Below are 22634 nucleotides of genomic sequence, written 5' to 3'. Positions count from 1 at the left end.
TTCGGATATATTTGAAATGAAGAAAACATCTAGAACTTAAAGATTTGCTTACATATTTAATAGAAAAACTTTGTTACTAATTATCTATTAATTTCTTACATTATTTATATCCTGTTTTCTTTTTTAAAGAAAAGAAATAAATGATTTTCTCCCTAATATATCCGGAATTACGACATTAACTTTGTTTATAATATGGAACGCATGCGCAGAGGCGTATAAATGATCTTGAATACAAATATTTACAAAATATTGGACGCCATGCGTCGAAAAAGACATGATTTCCCCCCAAAACACGTAACTGTCTATCATGAGCAGTAGCTTATCAAATTTTAGCAATGTAGGCATTGAAATTGGAAGTAGCAACAAGTTCGACGCACCGAGGGGGGTGCGTCAAGATGCTAGTGCTATGTTTTCTGGTGAATTCGTTGGAGGGACATCAATGCCATCATGTCATATGAAGAATAGAAAACATCGGACAGATGGGAGGTACACTACTATCGGAGACGGTTTGGAATCCTCCATCAGGTGTGTTACACGTTTTCTTCTGATCTTCATCAGCTTCATGCAATGATTTAAAAACGTGATCAATATTGACATTGCATAATTTTTTAAATGTGCCATTTGTGTATCTGAAATATAGATAAACAAATTATCAAATCAAATAATCTTTATTTAAAATCGGACATGGCAAAACAATACAACATTAGCTCTGTAGAATTTTAGAGGTAACACTGACTGGGGTGGGGGTGGGGTAATTTGAAGTGAAATGAGATATATATGACACTCTGCTTGGTATGATTGCCTGCCTCACTCATGATCTTGGTTTTATTGATGTAGTTCCCTTATAATGATTAGCAGTCCAGTGCAATCCCTGTATTTAGCTTTATAAATCTATGATATGAAGTAGATTGATATTTAGGTTTTATATTCTAAAAGCATAAACATTGGATTTCACTGAGAGAAAATTAATTCACCCTTATACTTTATACAACATGTAGTAAGCTGTGTGTGACCACCTGACCTGTGTCAGAGCTGTGGAAAATTTTTTTCAGAAGCCTGTCATTCGGACAGACATGTTTATCAACTTTGCCTGTCCGATCAGATTTAAGCCTGTCCAAATATTAAGAGTTAAAATTAACATAATTTATAAAACTGAAGTAACGCACAGATCGCACGTTTTAGAAGTTTATTATAACATGTCTTACACTAGTTTTCAAACTCAATTTCTAATTCTCTCACAACCTCTCTCACCATTCTTTCATTCTCATCAAAATCTTGCTCACACTCTGATTCACACTCACTCTCTTCATCATCCATTCTTTCACCTACTCTTATTCCATCCCTAACACTCTGTCTCTCATCTAATACTGCTCTCTGACTTTCACTGTCACTCTCTCTCTCATCTTCACTTTCATTCACTATTTGATCGGCCACGACGCCATACTTTCGTGCGGTTTAGTTTGCCTGGTTCCCTGTCCCTGCTTACAGTTATATCACACACAGCAGAGCTGTGGAAAACTGCCGGTCATGCCGGTATAATTTGGCTGTGACCGACTTAAGTTGGTTAAATGTCGGACCGCATGACCGATGTTGTTTGCACCACCCGCATTAAGAAAAACACAAAATGCCACCGCGTAAACAGTCTTTATCCAGAGTTGTCGTTTCTTATGCACAACTTTGTGCATAAGTTCGTGGGGACAATTTTCATGGATTGCTGAATTTTTACGGGTTCGTTGGGACGTAATTTCGTGGATTTATATATTTGTAAGAAAGATAATTATGGAATGTAATTATGATTCTTTATTCGTTGAGGATCTAAATTCATTTGTGAGAGGTACCCACGAATTCCACGAAAATTGAGCCACCACGAATTCTAATGATTCCACAGTAACATATATTACACATGCATTGTACATTGGAGGCAACAACCATTGACAACACGGTTTCCTTGTGGTGGTCTGTGTTTACTTTGCCCTTTAATTTTTTATTCATTTTAAGATTTATGAGATGGATTCATGTTCGCTATCTTTTAAATTTGTCTTTTTGTTTTCACTTAACAATTACAGAGAAAAAACATTCGTTGGAAAGATAAAGTTTACACCATGTGAAAATGCAGATGATCATTGTGCTTTGACGTCGGAAGAGAAAAGTCTATTAGTCTCATGCATTGTAAAATGTACTATCCAGATATTGCGAAATCGAGGGAAAATTTATACTGAAAACGTGGAGGTTGTTCACGTTCCATGTAGAAAGTATGAAATGTCATGTAGTTGTAAAGTTCAATCATTCACCACTCGGCCAAAGGCTACCAAAAAAAATTATTTGATAATAAAAGATATAAAACGACCATATTTTTAGACATTTTAAAATTTTACTATAATACTATCAGTAGGCCCATGTTCTATTAATTTTTCAGTGTTGTCCAACTTTTGCAGTTTATTTCGTCCCAAACTATACTCAATAATTATCTACCCGCATTCTTCTCCCCTTCCCATCATCTAACACCTAACCGCTGGATAAAACCAAGCATCCATTTTGTTTTGTAATCAGCAGGTGACAGCTGGTGGGTTTATAATGTGGTAGTTATTAAATGTTGTTATATTCCTTTAGAATACACATTTCTTATATCAAATTATTTTTCTTTCAGCAATGAGGCAAAGGGGAAGATTGAAAGACTTCTGGTAAGGCGCTTATTATGAGGACCATGAATTATTATTGCGACTTTTCATTACACAATATTACGTTATATGGGAAAATCCCTCTGATCACTTTACAGCTGTTGAATAATTTTAAGTCCAGGATTTAATATGCTCAAAGTTTTAATCCTCTGAATTATGTGCTAAATTTACAGTGATTTTGCCTGCATCAGATTTTAATTAGCATCCAATGTGAAACATTTAGAGATCCATACATCTCTGTCAATCTGACTTCTATTCTGAAATCTTAGGAATGAAAACAAACACCTGTAGGAAATTGTAACTTTTTTTTGTGAGATGATATAAACTATGTGTCATACTGTTAACAATTTGAATGATTGGGTGTTTTCCGTAACTTTGAATCAAGGCTTTTGTAAAATTGTGCTTATGTTTTTATTTTATTGTAGGGTGAGATAAAGAATCTGTCAGACGTAGAGAAATTTGTTCTCTATTTAAAGCTCCCAACAGGGGAAACACCATCAGAGGATCTCAGAAGGTTAGAAGAATCTGTCTCTCCAGAATTGAATCGAGACACAAAAGATAATCATTAAGAAATGTGTTAAAGCCGCATGAAATGTCTGTCGCATGAAATGTCTGCCGCATGAAGTGTTGCAGTTCATATATCCTCGTGTATTTCCAAAATGAAATCTGTGGTCTAATTTCAGTTCTGTCAGAATTCCCAGCTGTGAAAATAGATGTACTATATTTATCAAGATTCATACACGTATTGTTCACAACTGCAGCACATTCACGAGGAATTGGCTACCGTTACAATTTATAAAGACAACAATGACAAAAATATTAGATTTAACCGTATGAAATGTTACAAGTTGGGAAGGGTTCATAGATTCTTCTTTCAGTGAGTAAAACATTCAATACGATAGATGATACATCACAAAATTTGAGACTGGCTCAGAAAAACTGTTGTCAGAGGTGTATTGGTACATATGTTTCACCTTAAATACATGTACTTTTGTTCATGGAAAAGATTGGCTCTTATATAATCAAAGGTTTCTTTTTTTTTGTAGAACCCCAACCCCTTATTCAAAGCAAGGGAACAGGGTGGAGCAGAGTCTTGCCTACATTTGGATTAAATCTCATTTGGAGGAAGACACTGAGATCTGCCTGCCCAAACAGGAGGTCTACGATGAGTACAAGTAAGTAGTGGAGTGGATCCAAAGGGGTGGGGAAGTGCGAATTAAGATAATTAATACAGTTGTATATTTCCCTGTGAATATTTACATTTTACCAGTACTGGGGGTATGTTGTCAGTTACAGATAATAGATGTCTCTATTATACTTCCAATGTTATTTATTACAATTGATATGATTGGAGAAAAATAAAGGTAAACGAGAATTTACACATCAATAAATCCAAAAACCCTATGCGTACATCATGTACATAGCACAGGGAAACTATTCCATTTCTATTTGAATTGATAACAAGGGAATGAATTGGAATTACAAAAAGCAAACATTCTTTTTTGAAGACCTTATTGATGTGTTAACTCTGAACATTTTACTCAAAAACTTAACATGAAAGTGCTGCGCACTTTTATTCAGTTTGTGAAGAAAATGTCTAGAGTTTATTCATCGATAAAAAATCAAAAGGAATGTTTAATCCAATGATAATTTTTTATATGAACTTTGACCCACAAATGACCTTTTCATTTAACATAAAAATCCAGGGTTTAAGAAGTTCAATTGACAAAAAGATGTAAGATGTAAAGAATGAAAATACCATGTTCCCTTATTGTGAAAATTTTTATCCTCTTTATATTTTCTTAAAACAAGTAAAACTAGGCTTGTATTATTTATCAAAGTTGAAGAGTAAATTCAAGAGACATTTTTAATTTTAAAATGGGGGGTGGGGGGTGTCCCATTAAATGTACCGTATATACGTATATATCTAGTATAATCACTCATCTCGGACTATACAGCACAACTATAAATTAGCATCATGCTTTGTGTGTATATTTTCATATTCTAGCAGAAACAGGGTTGGCAAAAAAGTGGTCAATATGAGTATTGACCGGGTCGGTGGTCAATACTGGTTAAAACCGGTCAATACTGGTCAATACTGGTTGATTGAAAATTGTTTGGTCATTATAGTCTGTGTTGTTGATTATTTTAAATGTTTCAGTGGCCATTATGGTAAATACTGTAATTCATAACATGCACTATCAGTTTATAATATACTTGCAAGTCATGATATTAAATAAATAATGTAAATGACTCAATTAAATAGGGGAAGATATAAAAGTTTATTGTAAAAATTAAAAACTGTTTCGTGGCCGTATTACTTTGGCACTGACAACAGCATTGCAGTCTTTACATCTTGCTGTGGTCTTGATGTTGTCCTCAACAATATCATAGAAATTCCAAAATGTTTTGTTGGAGCCATAGATAGTATGATGGGGGAAATGTTTTCTATTTCTGTTCAAATTCTTTAGTTTATCAAGAACTACCTATTATTTCAAATCTTCATTTAACTGTTAAATAAACATTTTAGGGGGTGTGCTGGTGATGTTTTCATAAACAATAACATGTACACTGGTCCTCTCTGGTCCCAGAGTATGCTAATTAACACCTGTCAACTCTGTTTCCTGTGCTCAGGTACATCTCCTGCTCTGTACATTGCAACACATTGTTTATCTACAGCATCAGTCACCCAATTCATATTAAATCACTGTGTTTATTTAATGTCCTGTTATTCTTAATCTGTCCAGGTACATGTATAAGAAGATCCTATTGTCTAGTTATGCTATATGTGACCCTCTTTTATAGTTCTGAAGATATTATGGTCACAGTTTCAGCAAACCAAATATATTAAACTTATGAAATTACATCTAATTATATAATGAAAATTATTGATAACCAATTGATCCATATATCATAAAGAAAAGGCTTAATTTATCTTTGCAAAAAATATACAAAAATAGGAAAATGGACAGTTTAAATCTCAATTGACCAGTATTGACCACTTAGGGAGTATTGACCGGGACGGTTAAAACCGCTGGTTAAAACTGGGGGCGGTTTTAACCGCCCAACCCTGAGCAGAAATCATAAAATAAACTAGTTCCACCAACAACCTGTACATTTAGTAAACGGGATTTTTTTTTGTTTTACGCCCCATTCGAGAATTTTTTACTTATGTAGAGACTTCATCAGATGTACAGAGGGGTGGATTTAAGAGGTGTGTACAATGAATGTAAAACTTGGGCAGAAGTCAACTAATCTTTACAGACATAGGTAGAAGGTGCAATCTACTGTCAGCCATGTCGAAATGTAGTCGTAATGGTCTTGAAATGTTAGAGTGAAAATTTCACAGCTCAGGAAAAATGATGGATGTGGATTCTTTTGAAATGACATTTACAATTCTAAGAACAAATGATCGATTGTATATTGTTTAATGTCCCTCTTGAGAATTTTTCACTCACATGGAGACGTCACCATTGCCGATGAAGGGCTGCAAAATCTAGGCCTATGCTTCGTTCTTATGGTCTTTGAACATACAGGGATCTTTATCATGCTACACTTGCTGTGACACGGAACCTCGGTTTTTGTGATCTCATCTGAAGGACCGCCCCATTTAGTTGCCTCTTACGACAAGCAAGGGGTATTGAAGACCTATTCTAACCCAGATACCCATGGGACAATAAGTTTGTGATTTGATTTTGCTGTACTTTGTTATTTTACAGACAATATTGTGAGAACCACAGCCTGGTGCCTCTGTGTAATGCTGACTTTGGGAAGTTGATGAAGACGGTGTTCCCCAATGTTAAACCCAGAAGACTCGGACAGAGAGGACAATCTCGATATCCTTGACTTCAGCTGTCAGGCTGAATGAAATTGGATTATGAATATGTATTTATGAGAAATCTAAACCAGCTTCTATTTATATACAAGAAAAATTTGTAAGCACCAATTTCTCACCGATTTTTGTTGCTGCAGACCAGTCACTCATTATCAGATCATTTGATGATATGTTAATGCATGAAGTATGTTCATGATGTCAGGTAACTCCACACAAATTTGTTTGCGATTTTCAAATGAGATTTTGGTTTCCAGGACTTTTGCTTAAATTCATTATTTTTTTTAGATTTACTGTGAAGTGACAACTTTTTATTGGATTAGAGATTTATAGTTTAATAAATATTGGTAATAGTAAACAGGCTTCCAAGTTAGTTGTCAGAGCAACTTTTTGTTTGTGTATGGAACAGAATTAGTTTTTATCAGTGTTGCTAGTCTGAATGACCTTGACTGAGTTCTACATACTGCTATGGAGGATTGAGAAAAAAGCTGGATGTTGAGGCACCATCTTTGCCAGAAATCGAAGTCAATGTGCCCCAAGAAAAGGTAGCTTTACACACTTTTTTATTTAAGTGGTGGGCTTAAAATCAATCGTGATACATTTATTGGAGGAATAAATTCTAGTTTGCTTGTTGGAATATAAAACAATTCTGATTGGTTCATTTGATATAATCCAGAATTCTGATTGGTTCATTTGATATAATCCAGAATTATGATTGGTTCATTTGATGTAATCCAGAACTCTAAGCATTTCATTTAATTTAATCCAGAATTCAAAGCAGTTCATTTAATTTAATCCAGAATTCTTATTGGATCATTTGATTCTGATTGATGCTTTTGATTTAATTCAGAATTCTGATTGGTTCATTTGATATAATCCATAATTTTGATTGGTTCATTTGATTTAACCCAGAATTCTAAGCAGTTCATTTTATTTAATCCAGAATTCTGATTGTTCTTTTGATTTAATCCAGAATTCTGATTGGTTCATTTGATATAATCCAGAATTCTGATTGGTTCATTTGATTAAATCCAGAATTCTGATTGGTGTGTTACAGGATGAGAAGACTGAGGATAATCACCTGTATATAGCATCCTGTGACCTGGTGTTGGAGTGGGCAGTGAAGCTACTGGAACAGAATTTCAACGGTATGAGGGAGCTCGCTGAGTATCTGGTGTCCAATCTATTCGTCAACAGCAAGTCTGTGTCTGCCTTCACTGTAATTGCAGCTATGGAGGAGACAGGGGTCCAGAAAGGTTTGTACACAATTCAAAGTTGTAGTGCTTTTCATGCCTAAACTACTATATGCAGGGTTTATTTTGTCCCTCATCTTATTTTTGCCCATTTCGTCTTTATCAGAAATACTGAGTGAATTTGTTCATTACCTTAAAGTTGCAAGAAACAATTTTGGGTGAATTGAAACCTGGATGAAATAATTTTCTATTGTATATGGGGAAAATAAAAAAGAGTGGAACTTTCCCTGCATGCAGCAATCTTTTGGGAGCAGGAAAGTTTTATTAACTATAAGTGTTCAAATGAAAAACAATTGTGGTCATTGATCAAGGAACTGTGACACTGACATAAGAGAACAGGATTTAAACCTGAAGGGATTTCCTCAGGTGTTAGCAATCTTACCACCTGTCTGTAATTAAACCTGAAGGGATTTCCTCAAGTGTTAACAAATTTACCACCTGTCTAATTAAACCTGAAGGGATTTCCTCAGGTGTTAGCAATCTTACCACCTGTCTGTAATTAAACCTGAAGGGATTTCCTCAAGTGTTAACAATCTTACCACCTGTCTGTAATTAAACCTGAAGGGATTTCCTCAAATGTTAACAATCTTACCACACTGTCTGTAATTAAACCTGAAGGGATTTCCTCAGGTGTTAACAATCTTACCACCTGCCTGTAATTAAACCTGAAGGGATTTCCTCAGGTGTTAACAATCTTACCACCTGTCTGTAATTAAACCTGAAGGGATTTCCTCAAGTGTTAACAATCTTACTACCTGTCTGTAATTAAACCTGAAAGGATTTCCTCAGGTGTGAACAATCTTACCACACTGTCTGTAATAAGGATGATCCCTGTTTGTTTTTGGATCAAAAGGTCAAGTGAAGTAGAATGAAGTTTTCAGAGCCGCGTTCAAGATCGTTATTTTGAGAGAAAAGTAGCTGTTATTATCATTTTGTCATCTTTTCGTTACGAAAAGTCACTAAATATTGTTTTGCTGTCTATTGGCCTCAAAATAACAAAAAGACCATAAAGTGTAAAATGGCACAAAGCAGCTATCATACCTAGTCCCTAGGCTAGCTGTTACAATCTTCAATACAGCTCTGATCTTTAATGTAAATTATATTCGTTTAAGTTAACCTGAGCTGAAAGCTCAAGTGAGGTTTTTTTGATCACCCATCTTCTGTCCGTCTGTCTGTAAACTTTTCACATTTTTGACTTCTTCTCCAGAACTATTGGGCCAATTGCAATCAAATTTGGCAAAAAGCATCCTTGTCTTTCAAGTCTGTTCAACTGAAAGGCCATGCCCCCTTCAAAGGGGAGATATTGACAAAAATAGGGTGGGTTCATTTAAAAATCTTCTCAAGAACCACTGGGCCAGTAGGGCTGAAATTTACATGAAAGCTTCTTGACATAGTGCAGATTTAAGTTTGTAAAAATTATGGACCCCACGGATAGGTTGGGGCAATAATAGGGATAAAAGTTTTGCATGCAAATATATATTTAGGGACATTATGTAAATATGGGCCAATGTGACTCAGGTGAGTGATGTGGCCCATTGGCCTCTTGTTTTACCTGGGATCACCGTACTTCACATGAGTTTTAGGGCTTGTCAAGTATACCCAGTTTGAAGTATTTTCTTGAGGGAGTACTACTTTCACTTTAACAGCTCTGCTTGTAAGCTATTTTGTTTCAGAAATATGGGTCAAAGTCAAATTAAGATCTGTTGATTTTCATATCTCAGAATTACATATGTTGTTCATGATTTCTTGTCAAAAAATGTGTTTTTGGTGCTAAAAGTGATATAGATGTGTCATCTTCAGGCAAAATGCAATTTATTTTTCATTTCACAGTACATGGAAATTACTTAATCTCGGAGAAATCATAGAGTTTAAATTTCAGTACCAGAAATGGTCATAATTGCACCTAGCCCTTTGAGACCCAGAATTCTTTCATCATTACCCTGTTTTAAATTTCATGTCACTACATTGCAGTGTCCTCTATGTTTTCCAATTCGACTGGAGGAGACCGACACAGAGAGACACAACTACAACTTCAGAGGAAGCTCCACGAACGAGAGCACGTCAGTCGGCAGAAAAAAAAGTTACAACAGATGAAGGAGGACAATGTAACAAGACACAAACAGGACAGACAGACACCGCTCATCATGTCACCCACAATACAACAGGTAATACAGACAGACAGACAGACACTGTACATCATGTCACCTACAATACAACAGGTAATACAGACAGACAGACACTGTACATCATGTCACCTACAATACAACAGGTAATACAGACAGACAGACAGACACTGTACATCATGTCACCTACAATACAACAGGTAATACAGACAGACAGACACTGTACATCATGTCACCTACAATACAACAGGTAATACAGACAGACAGACAGACACTGTACATCATGTCACCTACAATACAACAGGTAATACAGACAGACAGACAGACACTACATCATGTCACCTACAATACAACAGGTAATACAGACAGACAGACACTGTACATCATGTCACCTACAATACAACAGGTAATACAGACAGACAGACAGACACTGTACATCATGTCAACTACAATACAACAGGTAATACAGACAGACACTGTACATCATGTCAACTACAATACAACAGGTAATACAGACAGACAGACATACACTGTACATCATGTCACCTACAATACAACAGGTAATACAGACAGACAGACAGACACTGTACATCATGTCACCTACAATACAACAGGTAATACAGACAGACAGACACCGCTTATCATGTCACCTACAATACAACAGGTAATACAGACAGACAGACAGACACTGCTCATCATGTCACCTACAATACAACAGGTAATACAGACAGACAGACACTGTACATCATGTCACCTACAATACAACAGGTAATACAGACAGACAGACAGACACTGTACATCATGTCACCTACAATACAACAGGTAATACAGACAGACAGACACTGTACATCATGTCACCTACAATACAACAGGTAATACAGACAGACAGACAGACACTGTACATCATGTCACCTACAATACAACAGGTAATACAGACAGACAGACAGACACCGTACATCATGTCACCTACATTACAACAGGTAATACAGACAGACAGACACCGCTCATCATGTCACCTACAATACAACAGGTAATACAGACAGACAGACACCGCTCATCATGTCACCTACAATACAACAGGTAATACAGACAGACAGACACTGTACATCATGTCACCTACAATACAACAGGTAATACAGACAGACAGACACCGCTCATCATGTCACCTACAATACAACAGGTAATACAGACAGACAGACACTGTACATCATGTCACCTACAATACAACAGGTAATACAGACAGACAGACACCGCTCATCATGTCACCTACAATACAACAGGTAATACAGACAGACAGACACCGCTCATCATGTCACCTACAATACAACAGGTAATACAGACAGACAGACACCGCTCATCATGTCACCTACAATACAACAGGTAATACAGACAGACAGACAGACACTGTACATCATGTCACCTACAATACAACAGGTAATACAGACAGACAGACAGACACCGTACATCATGTCACCTACATTACAACAGGTAATACAGACAGACAGACACCGCTCATCATGTCACCTACAATACAACAGGTAATACAGACAGACAGACACCGCTCATCATGTCACCTACAATACAACAGGTAATACAGACAGACAGACACTGTACATCATGTCACCTACAATACAACAGGTAATACAGACAGACAGACACCGCTCATCATGTCACCTACAATACAACAGGTAATACAGACAGACAGACACTGTACATCATGTCACCTACAATACAACAGGTAATACAGACAGACAGACACCGCTCATCATGTCACCTACAATACAACAGGTAATACAGACAGACAGACACCGCTCATCATGTCACCTACAATACAACAGGTAATACAGACAGACAGACACCGCTCATCATGTCACCTACAATACAACAGGTAATACAGACAGACAGACACCGCTCATCATGTCACCTACAATACAACAGGTAATACAGACAGACAGACACCACTCATCATGTCACCTACAATACAACAGGTAATACAGACAGACAGACAGACACTGTACATCATGTCACCTACAATACAACAGGTAATACAGACAGACAGACACTGTACATCATGTCACAGACAACACAATTAGTGCTTGAGACAGATATATTAATATTGTACATTAATTTTAGGGATCATGAAAGTGATTGATTGATTTACAGAAACAGAGGTAAAATTATTTTATGCCTAGGCTCGTAATTGGAGATTCGGGGACCATGTAGTTTTAGGTCTAACTGTCTGTTAGTTTGTGTATCCACAAAAATTTTAGTCTTGGTCATTAACTTTGAATGGGTAGTGATATGGCTTTTGAGAATTCACATTTTCTTTTGGTACCAAAAGTTTTACCTTGACCTCAAAGTTTTACCTATTTTTGCGAAACTTGTTAATTACAAATAAACTTTACAGTGTTATGACATAGACCATCATAATCAAAATCCAGGACTGCATGTGCTTGATCTCTCAACTATAATCTAGCTGGGCGTGTCATTACTGGTTATATCAACTTATTTTAAAATCATGGCCTGAAATCACTCAATCTGAAAGGTCCGAAGAGGAATATAAATATCTTGTATTAGTCATGTTAAAACAAACAAGTGTACTATCTACCCTTCTGTGTTTAGTAAACCAGAAATAATCAAAGAATTAGATAGGTTTACTTACATGAGGAATATGTTCTGGTTCCAGCTGACAAAGCTTGTAACACCTAATGGTCCAATTGTTTGTATTGACCTCATGACTTTGGGGTTTGACAAAATTTCAACTAGCCCATAACTCATCAATGGGTAGTGATATGGCTTTCATATTTTACATGTGTACTCTTAGTGACAAGACCTTTCTTTGAGTACCAGAATTACTTTCCTGCCCTACAGAGACATCAATGTTTCACAAACACAGGAGTCAGATGCACAGTTTATTACAGACTTCTGGTTAAGTGAAAAACTAACTAATGTACATGTACATGTTTATTGTTAACAGTTTTGAGTTTGGTTTCTGAATAATTAACCTTTTCATTTCAGGACCTCATGTCTCCCCGCAAGATTTTTGAAGAATCGGAGGATACCGAGATGAGGACGCACACAGGCCGATCCTCGATTCAGGACGGTGTCAGACCACAGCGGCACAGGTCCACGTCATCGACTTGGAAAAAGCGGACCAAGTCTGTCACACCACAGGAAGCACTAGACAAGGGAGGGGGAACCAGTTCAGGTGAGGAAATATCTGTCCAATCAGCTTTCAAGGAGGACCAGATTGTCTTGGACCAAAGAATTCCGACCAGAATGTCCGTGGAGTCGGAATTAAGGAGGAACTCTGAGTCTGATTCTGCAGTGGAGATGATGACGGTAGAAGATTTAATACTACAAAGTGACAAGTCAAAGGGAGAGAACTGGAAGATAGAGGAAATTACAAATGAAGAAATGGAATTTACTGAGAGTGTACCCAATCTGGACAATGATAGAAGTGAGAAATCTTTAACAGCAAATGCTCAGATTTTGGAGCAGCCTGTTCCTCAAGTCTCATCTCTCTGTGTTGGGAGTAGTACTTTGTCAGAGAACAAAACTCAAATTATACAGATTCCTTCTCATCTATCGCACAAGCCATCAGAAGAAATCAGCAATTCTCAGCTGAAGCAAGAGACTGTCCACGATCCATATCTGATCAATTCCAACCAGGATTTAGGTGTGATTCCTAGTGTTGTGATTGCTGCCGAAGACTTGGCTCAAAACAAAGAGAATCCGGATTCAAAATCTGGATTTTCATCCACACCAATTATCAATGCATCCATATCAGTACCCATAAACATTTTACCCACACACTCTTCATCAGCATCAACATCTTCATCAACACAACTTGGTTTTCTTCAAAAAGAACAACAAAGCATCCCTAAAACAACTGTCTCAAATCGCAGCGCATTTGTGCCATTTTCACAATTCATTAGAAAAGATAATTCAGGTGACGATCAAGATCTCCTCTCGGATCCAGATGAAAACCCTTGTCTGCCAGACAAAGCTCAAACCATTTTCATCACAGAGAATGGGAAACAGTTCATCATTATGACTCCAAAATCCAACATGTTAAACCTGCCATCCAATGTGGATTCAAAGGATTCTCAAATCCCACTAGTCCCAGCCACAGCAAGCTCAAATCCTCCCTCTACACCAGTCAAGACAACCACAACACCTGCTCAAGTGGAGCCGCAATCACCTACCACACCAAAGAAAAACCGATCCCGATTCACTCCAATACGTCCAAAAGGCTCGCCTGCTAAAACAGTCTCCTCCATCCTCAAGGAACAGAAATTCCCAGAGAAACCCGACTCGGAAAAGATTGATCGATCTAAATCGGTGTCAACACTTCTAAAAGAAAAACGGGAGAGAGAAGCCAAACTCCAGATCTCGGTGTCCACTGTGGCGGTTCCTCAGGTGACTGCCAGTGTTACTTCTGTGGGAGCTCTTGCTACTATTCCTGCCACGAAACTTCCGCTACAAAGCGCAGAGTCTCCGCACGGTGAATACTTCATCATTCTGAACCCGGTAACTCCTGGATTAAACACACCCATGGTATCGATGACCAGTGAATCGGTCACTTCTGTGACCACCACTCTGACTACGGTGTCTAGTCATGGAGTTGCGGAATGTTCCAGTTCCTCCTCGGATCTCGGGCAGAGACGAGAGAGGAGCCGCACGGCTTCTCTGTCAGAGGGTGAGATCATGAGTCCCAGCAATGTTGACAATCTGAACATATCGGACCTCTCCGATTCGTCTGATGAAAAGCCATCCAAACTTGCAAAAATTGTGGACAGTGATCAGAATGTGTCTTCTCGTCCGGGAAGCAGATGTTCAGTGGATCGTGAAACTCCATCCATTTTGGGTCGTAAAAGAAAACTCTTCAGTTCGCAGTCTGTAGAAGGAAGCAATTTTATAGAGAGGCATCCATTCAGAGTTCCCAGTAATGAGGAAGACACTGATTTCACAATGGAAGAAGACAGGAGAGCGGTGTCCTGCAGTTTAGATTACAAAGAAAGATGCTCTCAAAGAGATGTATCTAGGGTGTTTGATGACAAATTGAAACTGGCAGAAAAGAGAAACTATCCAGACATCTCTGTTCTCGAATCAGATGCTCTTCAAGATGCTTGCATTCCTGATCCGTCCAACTTCATTTTAAAGGGGAAAGAACTCTTCAAGCAGAAACAAGATACGGGTGTTGGAGTGACCTCCCTTTCATTGAGAAAATCTCAACAGAGGCTCCTGAAAGAGAAACCAATACTGGATGAAAGAATGAAATCCTTTTTCCAGCAGAGTGATGCAGTGCATGCTGAGAAAACATTAGAGCCTCAAGATAGTGAACTTCCACCAGATGTAGCCGAGTTCATCACGGACAGCATGACTCAGGCACACCTCAGTGAACAAATGGAGGTCACCTCCACCATGCATCCTACTAAAACCAGAAGTTTATCACGGCAGGAGGTAGTACAAGAAATCTGCAAAAATCTGCAAAACATTCCGTGTAATCCTTCCGTGCTTCCTCCTGCCAAATCTCCAACTGTTCCTCTCTATCCGCAGAGGTCTCACTCAGCCAAGAACCGGCCTCCCTCAGCGGTGCTGAGAACAGAGAGAATGTCATTGGATGAGGATACGTTCCGCATGCCTTATCGGTCGCAGTCCGTCACAGACGCCTCCAGGGTTTCGTTGGATGTCCCAACCTCAGACAAGACCTTCACCCAACAATGTCAGAATGTGAAAGACAGCGGGCACCAATCCACCAAGAAGACAACAGTAGGGGTAGAATTCGCTAGTCCCCAAAGACCAATCAGACGACAGCGCACACCTTCCACAGAGAAGAAGAGGGAATCTTCTACAGAGAGGAACTTGGTCCAGAGAGAATCTTCAGTCGACCGTAGCCTTACCCAGACCCCTCACTCTGATCCCGGTTACTGCAGCGTGGGTCCGAGTCCGATCCTGCAGTCCGTGCTGGTCTCCACGGGAACCCATGTGTGCGATTCCACATACAGCTCTATGTCCAGTACATCTCTCTCTGTGTGCCGGCCGGACTCGGCTCACAGTGTGACCAGTGACGGAATCATTCCTAGTCCAATGGCATCGCCACGATTCCAAACATCCACACCGTATCATCTAAAATCACCCAGCGTTACTCCAAGTCAAGGTCCAGTTTCAAGTGAAGCTCTCCCGGTCCAGTCATTCATGCCCATCCAGGGCTCGTCGCGTAAAATAGACAATAGTTTTGTGACCCTTATTCGACCAGTTGTGACCATAGCTAGTCAGATTTCTCAAGGCGTCACAGTTGGACAAATTATTATGGATGACGCGATTGGTGAACCAAAACTGAAAACCTCGAAACTAGCTCCGCCATCATATAGTGTAGCTATGCAGGATATGGAAAGGAAATCGAAGAAAGAGAACAAACAGGGGGCGTTTAAAACTCTGGAGGCTCCGTTGTTGAACTTGTCAGATGACAATCCATTGCCAGGTCCCCCTCTGAAGGAGACAATGAGTGGGCATTCATTTTACTTCTCGGATAAGTTAGCTCAACTTTCTAAGAAAACCCATGCCTCAGACGGTGGAACGACGGAGAAGACCAAAAAGAAAGATCAAAGTATCAAGAACATAATGGGTCAGCTGACGTCTCCAATAGATCCACTGCCTCAGGGACAGTCGAACATGCAGTCTTTATCTGAACTCCCCGATGCTAATTACCAGGGCAACCAGCCCAATGTGAACATGTTTGACATTGAGGGAATCATAACATACAAAAACATTGAGAAAGACATGCGCCTTGGGACGGAAATGTCAGGTGTTTTAAAGAGTGAAGATTCAAAGCAACATGGAGTCCAAGACCAAGAGCAGTTTGCTGCAAGACGAAATCTCAATGAAATGCTTGGACATAATTTCACTGGAGATGACCTCCAGGCGACCTTGGATGACCTGAAAGCTGTGGATAGTCAGTATTTTGTAGACAACTTTGACCTTGGGTCAGAGAAAAGGCAAGAAATATGAGGATTAAGACAGGTTCAATTCTGTTTTTATTTATTCATCTTGAAATGAGATGTCGGGGGATTTTTTATATGCATATAGAACCCAACTTCTTTCTTACAAAAAATGTTTGGGGAAATTTTTTTTTTTAGAATTCTTTTTTAGCTGTTTTTCTTCTGTGCCAAATGGATTGAAATTTTGCCTTTTATCTGTTTTCTTTTAAATTCTAAGTCTTCTATCTCTAAAGATATTCTCTCTCAGCTTTTGACAGCAGTGTATTTTGTAGTGTTCATGGTTACTTAATATGAAGAGAAACCATTTTGTATAGATTTGAAGTTGATGACAATGCTTTGTAGTGTTTGATAACAGTGTGGTGTGTTTTGCCAGTGAATAAGAACAAATTCTTGAGAAGCTGCATGTGAAGTGCTGCACAACAATGGTGCTAATTTTTCTGTATTTGCAACTTGCAAACAATTTCATGCATTTTTTTAAAACCCTAAGCGTCTGCTCTACATTTCATTATATGCCTTATTATGTATGTACACTAACATCCAACACAGGATCACTGACATCCAACACAGGATTACTGACATCCAACACAGGATTACTGACATCTGGCACAGGATCACTGACATCCAACACAGGATTACTGACATCCAACACAGTATTACTGATATCCACCACAGTATTATATATACACATACATCCAACACAGGATCATTGACATCCAACACAGGGTTACTGACATCCAACACAGGATTACTGACATCCAACACAGTATTACATATACACTGACATCCAACACAGTATTACATATACACTGACATCCAACACAGGGTTACTGACATCCAACACAGTATTACATATACACTGACATCCAACACAGGGTTACTGACATCCAACACAGAATTACTGACATCCAACACAGGGTTACTGACATCCAACACAGTATTACATATACACTGACATCCAACACAGGGTTACTGACATCCAACACAGTATTACATATACACTGACATCCAACACAGGGTTACTGACATCCAACACAGAATTACTGACATCCAACACAGTATTACAGACATCCAACACAGTATTACTGACATCTAACACAAGGTTACATATACACTGACATCCAACACAGTATTACATATATATACACTGATAAATCAGTAAACTATGACAAAACTGTTTCTTATTTGAAATTACATTTGTCTAAAACCATGTAGATTTTCTGTATTCATGATCTCAGTGCAATCTGGTAGACAATTTTTTATAACTTTTGAGATAGTCTGGTAGACATTTTTTTTTCTTATAAATTTTGAGATGATCTATACAGAACATGCAAGGTGTAATGACTTGAAATATGGAGCAGATGTTTTTGTTTACTGTGTACGTTGTACAGCTCCGCAGTGTATTTATTGTACACTAGTGGGGCGGTTTCCTTGGATTGGTAGAAGACGTTATAGAGGTGCTTTTACTGTGAACTTTGTGTTAAGTTTTGGAAGAAATACATTTTTTGTTTGTTTTTCGGGGGTTTTTTGTGGTTGTTTTTTTTTTATTCAGCAAGACTAGAGACGCTGGCGTTGGTTGTATTTGTACGTCATTTTCTACTTCTCTGGGTTGAATGTATTATTCTCTTCAACGAATGAGAATTAAGCTGGCAACTTTCTCCTCGTAATCTGCAGTACCTGTGTGTTTATAGGTATATACAGATTCATTAACTCCTACCCAACCTGATGAAAGATACCAGTAATGATTTCTATTTTGTACAGTTTTTGTTCGTAGCTATTAAGAATATTTTAATGCTGTTTAACCACAAACATTGGTTTATCAAAAAGTATTATAATTCAACTTTGTGAAAGCAAATGACTACTGTGTGCGGGGTTATGTTTGCCCTGTAATATTTTCACCTTTGCAGACAGTTTCATCCAGGTTTAAATTTGCCTATACATAGATCTGCCCAGCGACAACGAGGGCAAAAGGGATGAAAATAAAACATGGGCGAATGTTTCCCTGTATACAGGATACGAGTTTTTAACATTAACCAGAACAGTTTAATTTCTGTTGTTTGAATTGACATTAGCCAGAACAGTTTAATTTCTCTGTTGTTTGAATTGACATTAGCCAGAACAGTTTAATTTCTCTGCTGTTTGAATTGAATTTGTGAGAGTACAAGGAGTGCATCCATTGTATAATTTTTCTTCTCTCTTGTGCTGGTTTTCTTTATATATATGTAACACTAATAATAGTATAATGTGCTCTATATAAATGATGTGCTCTCTATAAATGATGTGCTCTCTCTATAAATGTGCTCTCTGTATAAATGATGTGCTCTCTCTATAAATGATGTGCTCTCTCTATAAATGTGCTCTCTGTATAAATGATGTGCTCTCTCTATAAATGTGCTCTCTGTATAAATGATGTGCTCTCGGTATAGATAATGTGCTCTCTGTATAGATAATGTGCTCTCTCTCTATAAATAATGTGCTCTCTCTATAAATGTGCTCTCGGTATAAATAATGTGCTCGCTCTCTATAAATGATGTGTTTTCTGTATAAATGATGTGCTCTCTGTATAAATGTGCTCTCTGTATGAATAACGTGTTGTCTGTATAAATGATATGCTCTCTATGTAACTAACAATATATTTACAATGTGCTGTTTATATATATTTATTGTACAGTTATATTATCTCTCTGTGTGAACAGGAAGACAGCTAGATATTCAGGATCGTAGAACATGGCTCAAAACCAGCATTTTATATTTTGACATATCCCCTTTGTTGGCCAGTGTAAGTTCATCTTTTCATAATCCTGTTGATTTCGCTCGGAAAATGTACACTTTCCTCAAGAGAAAGGCTTGCTAAAAGAAATGATGAATTTGTACATATCAGGAGGATGAGAATTGATTTCCGTGATTTGATCAGTTAAACCTAATATTTTTGGGGTGAACCTAATTAGTTTGATTTACATTTTTATCTACTCTGTGTAGCATGTCTGCTTAAAAAAGAATTGAACAAACATTTTGTTTAGCCAAGTAACATGGAAGACATTGTTTTTGTCTAGAAGTAACCTGTGTTCAGATTAATTTATACTTTTTATTGTATTGTAACAAGTTTACACCTGTCCTAGACTTGTGTGTATGTTTTTGCTATAAATGATTTATTATCAGTTATTGTATCGGTTAGTCGTTAATAATTAGAGTAATTTAAAACGTAGTATCTAATCTGTTTCTATTGTGGGGGGCGTGTCCCACTTTGATCGGAAAAACAATGTCACATGTTTGTATAAGTTTCGTATTCTGATGTCATGTTGCTTCCTTGTCATAATGGTAGATGCAACATGGGAGAAAGATGTTAAATTGCTGACTTGTATCATGCTGCAAGTCAGTTTGAAAGTAAGTTTATCAGTTTGTGATATTCGGCACCACATCGACTGGGACAATAAACGCACAGGCATATGATAGTAGGACTTCACCAACACTAGTGGCATTCCCTGAGACGTTAAAACAAACTTGAGGAAAACGAGTGTTAAGGTTGAGATATTTTAGCAGGGATCGTGAGCAGGGATTTTCGGGAATAGATGGATACCGCTAATTTCGCTACTCTACCAGAATCAAATCTTGAAATATAACACTAATTTATCTATGTTGACTAAAATGCGCTAAATGAGAACATTACTAATGTATTTATTTTGGGGAAAATGCACTAATTTAAAACAACGCTAATGTATTTATCTTGGAGGGAAAATGCGCTAATTAAAACATCGCTAAAGTGTTTATTTTGGGGAAAATGCGCTAATTTAAAACAACGCTAATGTATTTATTTTGGGGAAAACGCGCTAATTTAAAACAACGCTATTGTATCTATGTTGGGTAAAATGTGCTAATTTAAAACAACCGCTTACGTATTATGTTGGGTAAAAATGCGCTAAGCATTTTTATTTCGCCAAGGTGTTTTGAATTTTCCCGGAATAGATCTTGTGATTTTGTTAGCGATTCCTTGTTGAGGACACGCCCCTGCCAGTGACGTATATTTCTATCAGTGTTGGGGACACGCCCTACCAGTGACGTATATTTCTATCATTGTTGGGGACACGCCCTGCCAGTGACGTATATTTCTATCACTGTTGGGGACACGCCCTACCAGTGACGTATATTCCTATCATTGATCTCATTCTCTCGCTGTGATTGTAATAAAACATAGAGTTAGTGCCCGGATGTAGTCGATGAATTTATAGTCTCGTTTCACGAGATCAATATGGCATGTAGGAAACCTTGTCAAGAGTTGTATCGAGTTTACAAAATGAAGAGAAATCATAGATAGTCAGCTTTGAAGAGTTTTAGGGATTTCAAATTCCTAGCAGGTATACATTTTTTTAAAATGATGTTCACATTATTTTTATTCACTCTCTAGAAATAACATTCGCATGAGTGTTATAGATTTAACATGACAGTCGGAGATTTTTTTTTTAAAATTATGTCTTTTCATTTTGTATCCAACATTCTATGAATTTTGAAATTATGTATTCTGGTAGATACAATGATTATGTTAAGAAATATTTCTGTACCTAATTTTTATTTAAATTCCTGCATCCAATGGATATGTAGAGGATAATATGTCCTGCAATTAAAATTATATTAGGGGTCGGAAAGGGGGCGGGGGTATTGCTCATACTACTTCTTGCAAGGTTTACTTTTTATGATATGAATGAGAATTATAATTTATTAATATTTATATATATATATATATTATTAATTAGATAATATTGAACGTATTGGTAGTGCTTGTCATACTGCTTCTTTCCTGCTCACAAGCGGCGAGGAATGTGTTCAGAAAGTGTTTCATTGTAAGAATACCTTTGTTTTAATCGGTTTGCATTGTGAGCTTTTATTTTAAAAATATCAGTTACGCAAAGCTAGTTCTATATGATAGTACTCGAGTGTCCAGGAGTAGACATAAGCCGTCATAAACTCAGACGATTTCATATCTTTTGTTAGATAAAACTTCAAAGAATCATTGTGCATTCTGGTTAATTTTAAGATTAAAAAAATACGATAACTTAAGTTTTATTTATTTTGTTGGTTAGAGATAGTAATGGACACATGGTTATCCGCTTATTTATATTCCGTCCACTTTTTTTTAAATTTGTTTTTTTTCCCCTTCCTCTGTGCAGTGACTAGTCTAAGTATGGGTTTGTGTCTGAAATAACGATAGAAAGTCGAGTACAGTTTTTTTTATTTTTCTGAGTTATGTGATGTTTCTTGTTTTCATTTTCTTTTTTTATAGTTTTTCCCCCACAATGCGGTAGCTTGTAGCTTGAGTTGTTGATAAGTTCTCTGATTACAGTACCGGGCCCGCCTCGTTATAAGTGCCGGTATTCAGGAGTGCCTGTTTGTTGGCATTAAATACATGGAATTCGAAACTGTAATTCCACAACTGTGTTATGGATTTGAACATTTATAGCTTTTTTGATTGCGTATCTTTTCTTGCTTTCCCGCTATATTTCAAATTATTTTTAATGCATTGCCTTTCCTGCATACCTTGATGAATAAAAATAATATTTGATAAAATGAACTCGGTTTGTTCTTGTGTTTTATACCCCCCCCCCCCTCCCCTGCAAAGGACAGGTTGCTTTGCACACGTCGTTATAGACCACATGTCCGCTTAATATCTTTAGAACCATTCACTTAATCATAATGATATATGGGATTGTTAGGAGTAGAAAAGGACCCTTATTGATTTTCAGGTCGAAAGGTGA

The 22634-nt window shown here is 37.5% G+C and overlaps 1 protein-coding gene across 1 annotated transcript; it reads left to right on the top strand.

The window, feature by feature from the left end:
- The first annotated feature begins 94 nt into the window (after positions 1–94).
- On the top strand, positions 95–22450 carry LOC125661480 (uncharacterized). The gene is made up of 9 exons (XM_048893478.2): positions 95–525; positions 2648–2681; positions 3104–3192; positions 3725–3853; positions 6398–6514; positions 6971–7055; positions 7568–7766; positions 9735–9928; positions 12905–22450. Exons 1-9 carry the CDS (start codon positions 308–310, stop codon positions 16898–16900), a joined length of 5061 nt encoding a protein of 1686 aa, XP_048749435.2. The 5' UTR covers positions 95–307; the 3' UTR covers positions 16901–22450.
- Positions 22451–22634: the final 184 nt, after the last annotated feature.

Source organism: Ostrea edulis, chromosome 8, assembly GCF_947568905.1.
Source record: "Ostrea edulis chromosome 8, xbOstEdul1.1, whole genome shotgun sequence".
Taxonomy (NCBI): domain Eukaryota; kingdom Metazoa; phylum Mollusca; class Bivalvia; order Ostreida; family Ostreidae; genus Ostrea; species Ostrea edulis.
Note: the sequence above shows the minus strand (reverse complement) of the source record. Positions and strands in the feature narration are given on the sequence as shown.